General features: G+C 42.4%; 1 protein-coding gene across 1 annotated transcript; it reads left to right on the top strand.

The window, feature by feature from the left end:
* Positions 1-2,795: 2,795 nt before the first annotated feature.
* Positions 2,796-6,632, top strand: LOC136529174 (probable glucan 1,3-beta-glucosidase A). The gene is made up of 8 exons (XM_066522256.1): positions 2,796-3,012; positions 3,112-3,231; positions 3,329-3,517; positions 4,247-4,405; positions 5,190-5,359; positions 5,507-5,662; positions 5,758-6,113; positions 6,205-6,632. Exons 1-8 carry the CDS (start codon positions 2,830-2,832, stop codon positions 6,390-6,392), a joined length of 1,521 nt encoding a protein of 506 aa, XP_066378353.1. The 5' UTR covers positions 2,796-2,829; the 3' UTR covers positions 6,393-6,632.
* Positions 6,633-13,054: the final 6,422 nt, after the last annotated feature.

Genomic DNA, 13,054 nt, shown 5'->3' with positions numbered 1-13,054 from the left:
GGGATTTGGAGATAATTCCTAAAGGAGCCAAAACAGTAGGCTGTAAATGGGTCTACAAAACAAAACTTGACTCTCAAGGAAATATAGAGAGATATAAAGCCCGACTTGTGGCAAAAGGCTTTACACAAAGAGAAGGGATTGATTATAATGAGACCTTTTCTCCAGTCTCATGTAAGGATTCCTTCAGAATCATAATGGCATTAGTGGCACATTACGATTTGGAATTACATCAGATGGATGTAAAGACGGCATTTCTCAACGGAGACTTAGAGGAAAATGTTTACATGGCACAACCAAAAGGTTTTGTCTTGGAAGAAAAAGAACGTTTGGGATGCCGCCTAAAGAAATCTATTTATGGATTAAAACAAGCTTCAAGACAGTGGTACTTGAAGTTTGATCAGACAATAAAGAATTTTGGGTTTAAATATAATGTTGAGGACAATTGTGTCTACGCAAAGTTTAAGAATGAGAAGTTTATCTTCCTTATCCTGTATGTGGATGATATCTTACTTGCTAGTAGTGATGTCAGTCTACTACTGGAGACAAAGAAGTTTTTGTCCTCAAAATTTGATATGAAAGATCTTGGTGAAGCTTCGTTCGTTCTAGGGATCGAGATTCACCGAGATAGAAGTAAAGGGGTATTAGGACTGTCACAAAAGGCATACATAGAAAAAGTCTTAAAGAAATTCAGTATGCACAAATGTAGTCCCTCACCTGCTCCTATAGTCAAGGGCGACAGATATGGGGATTTTCAATGCCCCAGGAACCAATATGAGATCGATCAAATGAAAGTGGTTCCATATGCTTCAGCTGTCGGAAGCTTGCAATATGCTCAAGTGTGTACGCGCTCTGACTTGGCATTTGTTACCGGGTTACTTGGCAGATTCCAGAGCAATCCTGGAATAGAACACTAGAAATTGGTAAAAAAAGTCTTGCGTTATTTGCAAGGAACGAAAAGCCTCATGATGACGTATAGAAGATCTGATTCACTCCATATAGTGGGATATTCAGATTCTGATTATGCGGGAGATAATAGAAAATCCACGTCTGGATATGTGTTCACTCTCGCAGGGGGGGCTATTTCATGAAAAAGCTCAAAGCAAACCGTCACTACATCGTCCACAATGTATGCCGAGTTTGTAGCGTGTTATGAGACAACGGGGCAGGTGAACTGGCTAAAGAAGTTCATACCCGGTTTGAAGGTGGTTGACGACATCAATAGACCACTGAAGTTATACTGCGATAATAATCCAGCAGTACAGTATGCTCACAACAATAGGTCAAGTGGTGCTGCCAAACACATTGACATAAAGTATTATGTTGTGAAGGATAAAGTCCGGGATCAAATGATAAGTCTTGAGCATATAAGTACCAAAAAGATGCTCGCGGATCTACTTACAAAAAGCTTACCACCCAACGTGTTCAGAGAACATGTAGCCGGCATGGGTTTAAGGGAAAGCCTATGATTCCTGGACTATAAAGGGTTCAAAAGTTAAAGTAACTATTTCAGATCAGAGACGTGCATTGTAGCTGTTAAATCTATCGGCGATTGACCGTGACGATGAGACATGCTCTATGCATCATCTGTGAAGAAATGAGTAAGGATAAAAGGATTGAAGTTTAAAGTTTAAAGATAAAAGTAATAGTGAGATCAATGGGGAGAATGTTAGATTGATCTCCCAACCAATAAGTCCAACGGCCTATTGGGCCTTGGTCACGCGCCCTGATCGGGGGCGCCCAACCCTACATGGTTGGTGGGCCCCCGTCGCACTGCGCTATATAAAGGGGTGGGGGCCGGCGGCTCAAAGCACGAGGTTCGCCGTGAGCCGCAAACCCCACCGACAAACCCTCGACCGATCTAAGAGGGCGCGCAGCCAGCGACGGGAAGCTCCACTGACTTCGCCGTCGCCACTGCTACGCCATCCGTCTGCACTGCATCGACGTCCGTGCAACCTCTACTCCACCCGTCGCTGCCCGTATGCTGCCTCCATCAACGAACCAGCGATGGCCAGCTCAACCGCGACTTCATCCGAAGGCTCAGGTTCAACACCAGCACCTCTACCCTATCTCCCACCCTCTGCTTGTTCTAGTTCATCATGTTCAACAGCAAACCGCCTAGATCTACCCTAGTCGATCCACAGAATAAACAGCCTGCAGTGGTCGGATGCGTGCGGCGGTGGGGAACGCTACGACAGCCATACGAGATGGAGAAATATCGTTCTTTTTTTTTCTTTGGAGAAACCATGCGGCGGTGAAAGGAAGCACGCCTGTTGGACCGGTTCACAGGTCCGGCAAGGAGCGTTCTGGACGAAGAATGCTCCCACCAGAACATTAACTAGTGATGTGTGACCTCCTTTGGCATGCATGGAATCGTCGAGATGCAAGTCAATACGTCCTGCTATTTGGAAGAAATGTGTGTGATATCCGTTTCCTGCAATTGGAACTATAAGCACCGGACGGAACCTGATTGTGTCTACGTACGTACGTCGTCCAACATGGAACTGTGCGTAGACGAAAAAAAGGAGCGACAGCGTCGATCGCTTGCACAGCAAAGCAAGAGCATGACATAGCTTCTTGATCAGGAGCACACGTGTGTGTATACAGTGGCGGAGGCAAGAGGGGACAAAAGAGGGGCTAAATAATGAAAATTTAAGACTAGAGATAAAGATTAATGATGATTTAAGCTTAAATAATCGTGGTCTAACGAAAAAATCAGACTCACTTAGCCCCCCTTTGATCTGCCCCTGTGTGTATATATATGTATATCGGAGCTAAGGTGGCTGGTCGACCAGCGAGCTGCTAGCTAGGCATCCTTAGTCACCGACGACCATGGGCAGCATCGCGCTTCTCGTCCTTGTCTGCACGTCGTCGTGTCTGCTCCTCCCTCACCCTGCCGCGGCGGCCACGGCACCGAAGCTGCCTGTTCGGGCGGTGAACCTCGGCGGCTGGCTGGTGACGGAGGGCTGGATAAAGCCGTCCCTCTTCTATGGCATTAGGAACAACGACACCATGGTATGTATATAATAAGCAACTTGTACCGTACCATATGTTGATGTCATATTTGTTAAGTTTTCGTGGAAAGAACATGTGTGCGCATTTGTATATATGCAGGATGGAACCCAACTCCAGTTCATGTCGGCCACCCAGAAAAGGTACCTCGTTGCTGACAAGGGAGGGGGCGCCGCCATCCTCGCCGACCGGGTGAATGCGTCCGGCTGGGAGACCTTCAGGGTCGATCAATCTTGCCCAACCGTGCACCTTTATTCCTACTAAATAACCAAACTTGTTCTCAACTAGTCGTATGTACTTTATTATGCATGCAATGCAGCTGTGGAGGATCAACGAGACGACCTTCAACTTGAGGGTGAATGGCGGGCAGTTCTGGGGCGTCAACAATACCGGTGCCCTTGTGGCGACGGCCACCACGCCTGGGCAATCCGAGACGTTCCAGCTCGTGCGCAGGGACAGCGACAAGAGCCGAGTGCGCATCAGGGCGCCAAATGGGCTCTTCTTGCAGGTATTTCTAACTCATACTAATAAGATTTACTCCTATTTGGCGAAGGTATATATATTCACGGAATTCTTGCGCTCACGGTGATGACGATCTGCTGAGCCCTGTTCGCTTGAACCTATCAGCCGGCTTATCAGCTAAAATCTACAGTATTTTTCTCTCACAATAAAACAGCTTCAGCCAGCTTATCAGCCGGCTTATGTATCAGCCGAACAGAGTTGACCGTGTGTTTAAACAGTTTTCCATAATAGTATATATATTGGTAATGTAGATGCTGGTTTGAGAGGATAGTTTATTTTCAATCATAACAAAAATGTTAATGTAGATTAGAATTGAAGTGCTTATTTAGATGTATCCTAATGGCAGTGTGGGAAATTTAGTTGAAATTTAGTAAATTGTTATTTATTATGTTTCATAATAGCATATGTAGGTAATTTAGTTGCAAGGTATTATTTTTATTGTCTTTTATAACGGCATAATAAGTGGGTAGTTTATTTGCAAATTTAGGGGCTTAATTAACATTGCTAGAAAACTAAATGAATCCAATGGCTATATTATTACCATGGCGATTGGAGTCTATTAATTCATAACTAGATCTTTCTAATTATACATAATATTCTATAAAAAAGAAACTAAGTACATATATAGTATTGTATATACTATACCTGTGATTATCAGTTTTCCAACATACGTTAGTGCTTCACAATAAATTTTCCTCCATTCTGATGCTGTTAGGTGAAGACAATGGCATCAGTGACGGCGGACTATGGCCAGAATACAAACTGGAGTGACAATGACCCCTCAGTTTTTGTAACAAACAATGTCGGTGGCTTACAAGGGGAGTATCAGTTATGCAATGGCTATGGCATAGCAAATGCAACACAGGTGCTCATGGTAAGATATATATATCCAAACACATTGTTTTCTGAGGCCGCTTCATTAGTCTGATGATGAACAGATGTTCTTTACATGTGTTGCTAAAATAACTGATCTCTGCTAAATGGGTGGTAAGAGGTGAAACCGAACGGAATGATGGAACACATATAGAAGAATCCATAACAGATTCATGATATGGGTATGTCGTATGCCCGTATTGGTAAATATATGTGATCCATGATACGACCAATATCCCTACTAAATAAATGGGTTCTAATAGGTGAAACTTAACATAATGATGGAACACACCATATATAAGAACTCATAACAGCCATGGATGATACGGGCACATGGGCATGCCATATTGGAAACAGAGTGATGGAACACATCATATAAGGATGCATGATTGGTCTTAATGAGTCTTTAATTACCTGTTCCATTTCGAGTTGGCGATACTTTCCAAATTGACCAGTAAACCGGTGAATAAATAGGACTCTCTTGTTGGGATGTTTGAATGACAGAAAGCATGAAAGAATCTTGCAAAGACATCCACATACTTATAAGTACTATTTCTTTCATAATAATTAACATATGTGGACTGCACGGGCTTCATGGATCCACTAATAATTTTGCCAGTAGCAATCATTTCTATTTTGCTTATTAATCGGCAGAAAGAACTTTTTTCTTGAGAAATTAAGATAAGCACTTATGCTGCAAAGACTTTCAGACATGGTTAACAATAGTTACGGATCACATTGCTTGTAGTTCGGACATGAATATATGTTGTTTGTTTTCTTATTAGAACCACCGGAACATATTCATAACTGAGAGGGACTTCAATTTCATGGCGTCAAGTAGACTGAATGCGGTGAGAGTCCCGGTTGGATGGTGGATCGCCAGTGGCGACAACCCTCCTCCTCCTTTCGTTGGAGGCTCTCTCCAATTCTTGGACAAGGCATTCAGCTGGGGACAGTAAGTGTGTCTCCAGATCTCCATTCAACAACAAGCATTGCCGACCTATATTATATACATATAGCAATTATATTGAACTATATATTTCATTTGCAATTTCATGTCCATCAAGGAATGACGGAGACTGATTGTAATTTGTGTTCACAGGAAATACAACATTAGTGTTATTGTCACATTGCATGCTGCGCCGGGTTCACAGAACCCATATGAGCACAGCGCAACCAGAGACGGGTCACAGGAGTGGGGCAATACCGATGAAAACATCGCCCAAACCGTGCAAGTCATCGACTTCCTTGCAAAAAGGTCAAAAATTCATTAGCAATCTAGTTTTCTGTAGTCTTAATGATCGATTGAACCAACAACGTACTAACGAGCTGCTCTGCTCTATATATCATCAGGTACGCGAACAACACAGCCCTCTTGGCCATCGAGCTGCTCAATGAGCCGTTGGCACCGGGAGCAAATCTGTCTGTACTGACGAAATACTACCAGGACGGCTACAATGCAGTGCGTCGGTACACACCGGCATCCTATGTGATCATGTCTAACAGGTTAAACATAGCAAACCAGACCGAGATCCTTCAGTTCGTGGGCAGCTTCGTTGGCGCCGTCCTCGACGTACATTACTACAACCTGTTCGACAGCAAGTTCGACAGCCTCACTGTAGAGCAGAACATCGACTTTGTGAGGAACAACCGCTCCTCCGACCTCAAAGCCATCACAAATCAGAATGGGCGGCCTCTCACGTTTGTGGGTAAGCAATCGATCTGACAGTCATTCATTTCAGGAAAAAAAAACATTTCTAAATTGTACAAATAAATACTGCTATGTTGTATAATATATAGGAGAATGGTCGGCCGCGTGGGGCGTGCAAGGTGCTAATAAGACTGACTACCAGAGGTTTGCGAAAGTGCAGCAAGATGTTTACGGAAATGCTACCTTTGGATGGGCCTACTGGACGCTTCAGAACCCTTTTCAACCCTGGAACATGACGTATATGATTCAGAATGGAATCATGACACTGAGGAGCTAGAGATCACCGCAAACATATATACAAACTATAATAAGTATAACTACAACAGTATTAGAATAAACAAGCCTATTTTAAAAAAGGGAATATATTAATATCCCAGCTTCTGCATCGACGAATGTATATGGCTGTTCCTTATTACAAACAAGAATAAAACGGTCCAGGGAATCTCAAATATATAGTTTTGCGCCATATTGGAAAACAACACCAAAACCCGCTACTGAAAAGCAAGTCTATTACTAAAACTCCAGCCGTGTCTTGCAAACACTTCCATCATGACTGTCTCAATGGTCTTGCAACCCATCTTCATCAAATGACGATCCTCCTCCTTCTGTAACAGGGACCAGAACCTGGTCTAGTAAGTCCCCCCTGAAGATAGCCTACAAATAAGATGGTGCTACAACTTTGTCAAACACAATGTCATTTCGTGTTAACCAAATCACCCAACAAATTGCACTTGCACCCACAAGAATCTAAGATTTCAATTTCCTATCTATCTCATCCAACTAGCCTGTAAACAGATTGTGTACGCTAGTTGGAGGTAATAGATTAAAGGAAACATGAACAATTCTCCAAATAAACTTAGCAAAATGACAGTAAAAAAGTAGATGTTGTATAGACTCATTCGAAGAACAGAAACAACACTTCATATCTCCTTGCCACTCCCGTCGTGCTAAATTATCCTTGGTTAGAATTACTCCTTTGTACAAGTACCACATAAAGACTTTGATTTTGAGAAGTAGTTTTAGTTTTCAGATTAATGTGTTATATGGTATAGCTTCTGCTCCTAATAAAGCTATGTACATCGAATTGACAGAAAACAACCCATTCTTATGTAATCCTCACACAAAGCGGTCTCTCTGATTTGTTAGTTGTACATCTGCCACCATAGCCACCACATTGTGCCATGCTTGCAAGTTAACACCCATTAGAGATCTCTTAAAGGCTACATTTAACGGTGTCGTAGACAACACTGATCTTACAGACGCATTTTTCCTTCTCACAATGTTATATAATGCAGGAAAGAGTGATTTTAGTGGACGCGGTCTTATCCATGAGTCCTCCAAAAATCGCACTTGAGACCCGTCACCTAGATCAAACTTGCCCAACGAAAGGAACTCCCTCTTGACCTTCATAAGGCCAACCCAAAACTGAGAATCCCCATGCATGTATCCAGCCTGCGTCAAACCTTTGTTCCTTAGATATTTATTCCTAAGCAATTGTTGCCAAACCCCATCTCCATTCATCAACTTAAACAACCATTTGCTTAGGAGGCACTTACTGTGAACATCTAAATTTAGGACTCCCAACCCTCCTTATTCTTTCGGTGTGCTAACTACCTCCCACTTAGTCAATCTATACTTTTTCTTATGTTCATCACTCTGCCAGAAAAACCGTGATCTGAAGTAGTCCAACTTCTTCAAAACCCCTCTAGGAATTTCAAAAAAGGACAACATGAACATGGGAAGACTACTTAAAATAGAGTTAATTAGAACAAGCCTCCCTCCTACTGACAGCATCTTACTCCTCTAACAATTGGGTCTTTTTGAAATCTTTCCTCAACATGTTTCCGGTCCTTATTCATGAGTTTTCTATGGTGCATAGAAATTCCTAGGTATCTAAACAGGAATGACCCTACATTACACCTAAAAATTTGTGCATATTCATTTTGATTGGCTTTGGCAGCCCCGTAGCAAAACAATTCACTCTTATGGAAATTGATCTTGAGTCCTAATAATTGTTCAAAAGCACAAAGCAAGAGCTTCATATTTTTGGCCCTCTCTAGATCATTGTCCATAAAGTTAATAGTGTCATCCGTATACTGAAGGACTGAAAGTCCCTCATCTACCAAATGCGGAACAACCCCTTTGATTTGTTCAGCCTCTTTAGCTCGTGAAATAAGGATAGCCAACATGTCAACCACTATATTAAACAGGATTGGAGATAACGGATCCCCTTGACGCACTCCTTTCCTTGTTTGGAAATAATGGTCTATATTATCATTGACCTTTACTGCAACACTCCCTCTAGAGACGACTTTCGAAATCCATTCACACCAAGTTGATGAGAACCCTTTCATTCTAAGAACTTGTTGTATAAAGGGCCACTTTAGTTTATCGTATGCTTCTTCAAAGTCTAGTTTTAAAATGACACCATCTTGTTTTTTCCTATGTAACTCATGAATTGTTTCATATAAGATTACAACACCTTCCATTATATAGCGACCTAGGATGAAAGCCGTCTGAGATGGCCCTATCAGCTTGTCTACCACTTTCAATAATCTATTATTTAGTACTTTCGTAAAAATCTTAAAGCTCACATTTAAAAGGCATATTGGCCTATATTGCTGTATCCGGACCGCATCAGTAATCTTTGGTAATAAAGTAAGTACCCCAAAATTTAAACTATGAATGGGCAGTCTCCTAGCATGGAATTTATAAAAAGGCTCATCAAATCCGGCTTCACAATCTCCCAAAAGAATTGGTAGAATTCAGTGGGAAAGCCATCCGAACCAGATGCCTTGTTATGTTCCATATCCAAGACTGCCATTTTAACCTCCTCCTCACTGAATGGAGCCATCAATACCTGATTCTCCTCCTCCGACACTTGAGGTATGTCATACCTCAAAGTCTATCCGTGTAGTATAATGGACCTTGGACCTACCATATGTAAGGGGGGGGGGGAACAACTCGTCAAGTCTTGTTCCATGTAAATCTTATCCCTCTGACTCTATTTGAATAAGTGAAAAATGAAATAATTTTTCACCTTAGCTTCTGTAAGTACATGTGTCTTGGAGGGTTTCACCTCAAGGAGAGCTGACCTCCTCCTCATCACATCAACATTGGGACCAAGAAATGAATCCACATGTGTTGTGCAATTAATAATTAACAAAAGTGTAGCACCTTCTAAACAATGTGTGATAAAGTGTATTCTACTAAAGAAACGAGCATCAAAATCAATGGTAATCTCCCTTTGTAATCAGTTTCTGTTCTGGGTGTAAGCATGCTGTTATGATATTCCACCGACCAATTCTGATATTCCAATGCTAGGTTGCATTCTGAATTGTGAGTTTCTTATGATGATTGGTACATGTTTCTATGCAATGTTTTTATAGTAATTTGTCTTGGTTCATAGTTTGTCATGTTTAGTGTTTAGGATTTTGGTTTTAGGGTTTAGAGTTTAGGGTTGAGGACCATGTTAGTGAATTCTATGCTACTAAATATAGTATCTATGGCCTGCTACATGAGTTTATGGTTTATAGTAATTTGCCCCTCCAAGTTGAAAGCTTGTTGTGCTTAGGGTTGTGAACACATGGTGGAGATGTGTGCCCATGTGTGTGTTATGAATGATTGACACATGTGTGAGTGGTTTGAGGCTTTCCTGGTTGAGTCATATTTCATATGGGCTTGATTATGCTAATGGCACCAGAGGTGTTGTGTTGAGTTGTGTTGCGTTGAGTGTGTTGTGTAACATGTCTCTTGGCTTGTGAATGTGAAGTTGTTGGGTGCAACAAGACGGTCAATGACAATGGAGAAGGTCAAGTGTGGAGTCCGTGCATGATGGACCACTAGGAGCGGTGAAGGGCGGACGATTTGGCTTAGACCGAGGGACTAGAGGCCGAAGAACGGACTGTGTGTGGCTCACATTGGGCACTAGAGGAGCAAGAGTACATGAGTGATGAAGATGGTTCAACCAAGTCAAGGAGGAGGACGATGGCATCGTGGCACTTGGCAGAGGTTGGGCACGCATTTGCATGGGTGATGTGGATGGCGTCAGTCAAGTCAAGAAGGAAGGTGACGACATCAAGCTTGGTGGATGTCAGACACACATCGACACCAGTTTGTCACATCTAATGAGGCATGCACGAGGGTTTGCCAGTTTGTTCCTCAAAAATCGGGGATGGAAGGTTTTGTGGTTTGGGCTTCAAAAACCATGGAGGGTTTGCTGGTTTGGGCCTTGTCGACACAGAATTTTGTCCCGTGCTGAGGACACACGTAGCAAGCTGGAAGGGTCCGCTCGATGGAGCTAGAGATCCGCCTAGCTTCAGTGCAAGGGTGGTCGATCCTACGCACTCCTCCCGAGACATGCCAGTCAATTTGATCCTGCAATTGACAAGGAGAGAAAGCTTATCAGTAATTAAGGGTGGAACTTACCGGTGTTGCCAGATAGTCCCGAATGTACGGCTCTGAGAGCCGATATGAAAGGAGATCGACTAAATAGTCGATTCTAGCATATTTATGAGAATAAATCGGTTAAAGCTCATTGGGTTGTACAAGAAGAATTGGTTATCATTCAAGATAAATGTCGTTATTTGAGCAAATACTAATCAATGACAATAAGATGTCGACAATGATTGGTTTATGCTAAGCCAATGACTGCAAGTAACCAAACTCCTTTATAAAAGAAATAGCTCATCATCATTCAACCATTTAATATAAATAAATCTAATGAACATATTAGATCTCATCTATCGCTATGACTAGTGGAGCATGAGGCAGAATCATGCAGGCCATAGAAACAACAATAGACTCGATGACCCTAACTTATTACTAATATCAGTGGGGCATGAGACAGAATCATGCTGGCCGTAATACAATAATAAGATCATGGGGCTAACACATCTTTCAACTTATCGCTACTTCAACAATCTCGTGATGTGAACTATTCATGAAAGCGCTCGATATCGGCTAAAACAGCCAATTCAGGCATAGCACACAGTTAAAGTCATGCCTTATCAGGAATAGATCTACCAAATAATGATCCCCACTCCACGGTGCTAACAGTGGGGGTGTGAGGTTGAATCACATAGGCCATGATAACGGGCCATGGAACAGTTCTTGCTAGCCAATAAATCTACTCAAGACGCAACATGCTTTAACCGCACGCTATGCATGATCAAGATTGACATAAAACAGTCGAAAAAACGTAACTCATCATTTAACATGTAGATTAGATTAGTTCTAGATTAACAAACGATGGGCTAAACAAGATATAAGGCCGATCTAGATCAATCCTAATCGGGCAGAGTGATATTGCTGTAATTTAGATAAATAATGAAAGCAATAAGCAATATCAGTAACTTAATGAATCTACCAAAGACTGCCATTCTAAGGTAGAGCCAATAACTTAACCTTGATCTAGTTCATGCAGTGGGGGTCTACCGGATCGATGCAGCCATACTTGAACTAGGCAAGAATTGATAACTAACTTATACCAGAGTCGCAGTGGAGGTCGACCGGATCGATGTAGCCATACGAACAAGGGTATAAGCCATGATGGTACTTACAACAAGCAGTGGAGGTCAACCGGATCGATGCAGCCGTACTTGCTGAAGAACTCACCGATATCTACTCTACTCCTACTCCTAAGGGGTGGCTAGAGCTGAAAAAGTAAATAACTTATATATTGGATTGATTGTGTGTCTTACAATAGCCGGGGTTTGATATTTATACCCGGGACCTACGCATGACTCCTGTCTATGCATGACTCATCATAATTTTTGACCCTATAGAAAATATTCCTAATTTAAGATAACTTGGACTCTAATCTTTCCCTTTTTGTAGAGTTCGACATGCCTCGTCCTAGCGCCGATCATAGCCTTTATCGTTATCCGCTGGCGCTATCTGAAGAAAGCCGATTCCAGTTTTGTATCTGAATCAGCTGGTTCCGATCTGCACGCAATTGATTCCTTGATGACATGATCTTAGGAGCTTTCGAGCCCATGTGACTCTTCTTCCAAATTTTGGTGTAAACACATGCCCCCCAATTTTAGGATAAAAGTAATTTTATTCCAAAATTATCACGTCTGTGCCCCCGATAGGTCTGCAGTCATGGGTAAAGAATCTTTATCTGGGGTCTAATGTTTGTCGCCACCTATGTCAGCTCATGAGCCCATGCTTCAAAGCTTTTACGAGAGCATCATTGCTTTACGGGCACTTGGATTCATCTTTCCGTGCCGGCTATAAAATGAATATCCGACCCTAGCGGAGGCAACTCAATAATTCAGCCATGTTTCTCTTCTATCTGCCTCCTCCAGCGCTCCCGACTCCGCTGGACCCTCCATGGTCTATCCTTTTGCTATGAAGATCTCAAGCGATTAGAAGAATTCTTGTGCATAGGGTGATTGTGTCGCTCATTCTAGCGCCTCGTTGAGCAAGAAGACCAGCCATTGTGGTTAGAAGAATTCTTGTGATGTCACCTGAGTCTTCTCTCCATGCTCGCAAAGCTGTTCTAGTGTTTGTGAGGGCCTAAATGTGTGTACACCTTCCCCTTGTTTGCTCCTCCAAACGCCCACTGGGAAAGCCACATGCTTTTTTCCCATAGTTCCTCAATTTACCGAGAAATCTGTTGATCATATGTTAGGCGGGCGACCTTTCCTCTTCTCTAGCACAATTTTATCAATGGGCCGATGTGATTTGGTTCACGACGAGTTTCGGCCTTGTGGGGATCCAGACTCCCTTCAATCCAAAGAAGCCCTAGTGGGTTAACCCCTGGTCAATGTAAATTCTTTGTATCCATCCCACGATATTTTGTAATTTGGGGAAGCAATAAGTTCGAGTCCATTATCTCCTCATTATCCATCCCCTGAACTTTCAGAGTGTTGATCCATTTCTGTTTCTGATTTCAATTTCACACCCCCAGCGAGATCTACCTTCTCGCTTTCC

Source organism: Miscanthus floridulus, chromosome 19, assembly GCF_019320115.1.
Source record: "Miscanthus floridulus cultivar M001 chromosome 19, ASM1932011v1, whole genome shotgun sequence".
Taxonomy (NCBI): domain Eukaryota; kingdom Viridiplantae; phylum Streptophyta; class Magnoliopsida; order Poales; family Poaceae; genus Miscanthus; species Miscanthus floridulus.
This window is presented reverse-complemented; position numbering and strand designations above follow the sequence as displayed.

Coding starts and splice junctions, on each gene's coding strand:
- LOC136529174 (XM_066522256.1), top strand. CDS start 2,830: ATGGGCAGCATCGCGCTTCTCGTCCTTGTCTGCACGTCGTCGTGTCTG. Junction 5,360..5,506: donor AAGGCATTCAGCTGGGGACA/GTAAGTGTGTCT, acceptor TTGTGTTCACAG/GAAATACAACATTAGTGTTA. Junction 5,663..5,757: donor ATCGACTTCCTTGCAAAAAG/GTCAAAAATTCA, acceptor ATATATCATCAG/GTACGCGAACAACACAGCCC.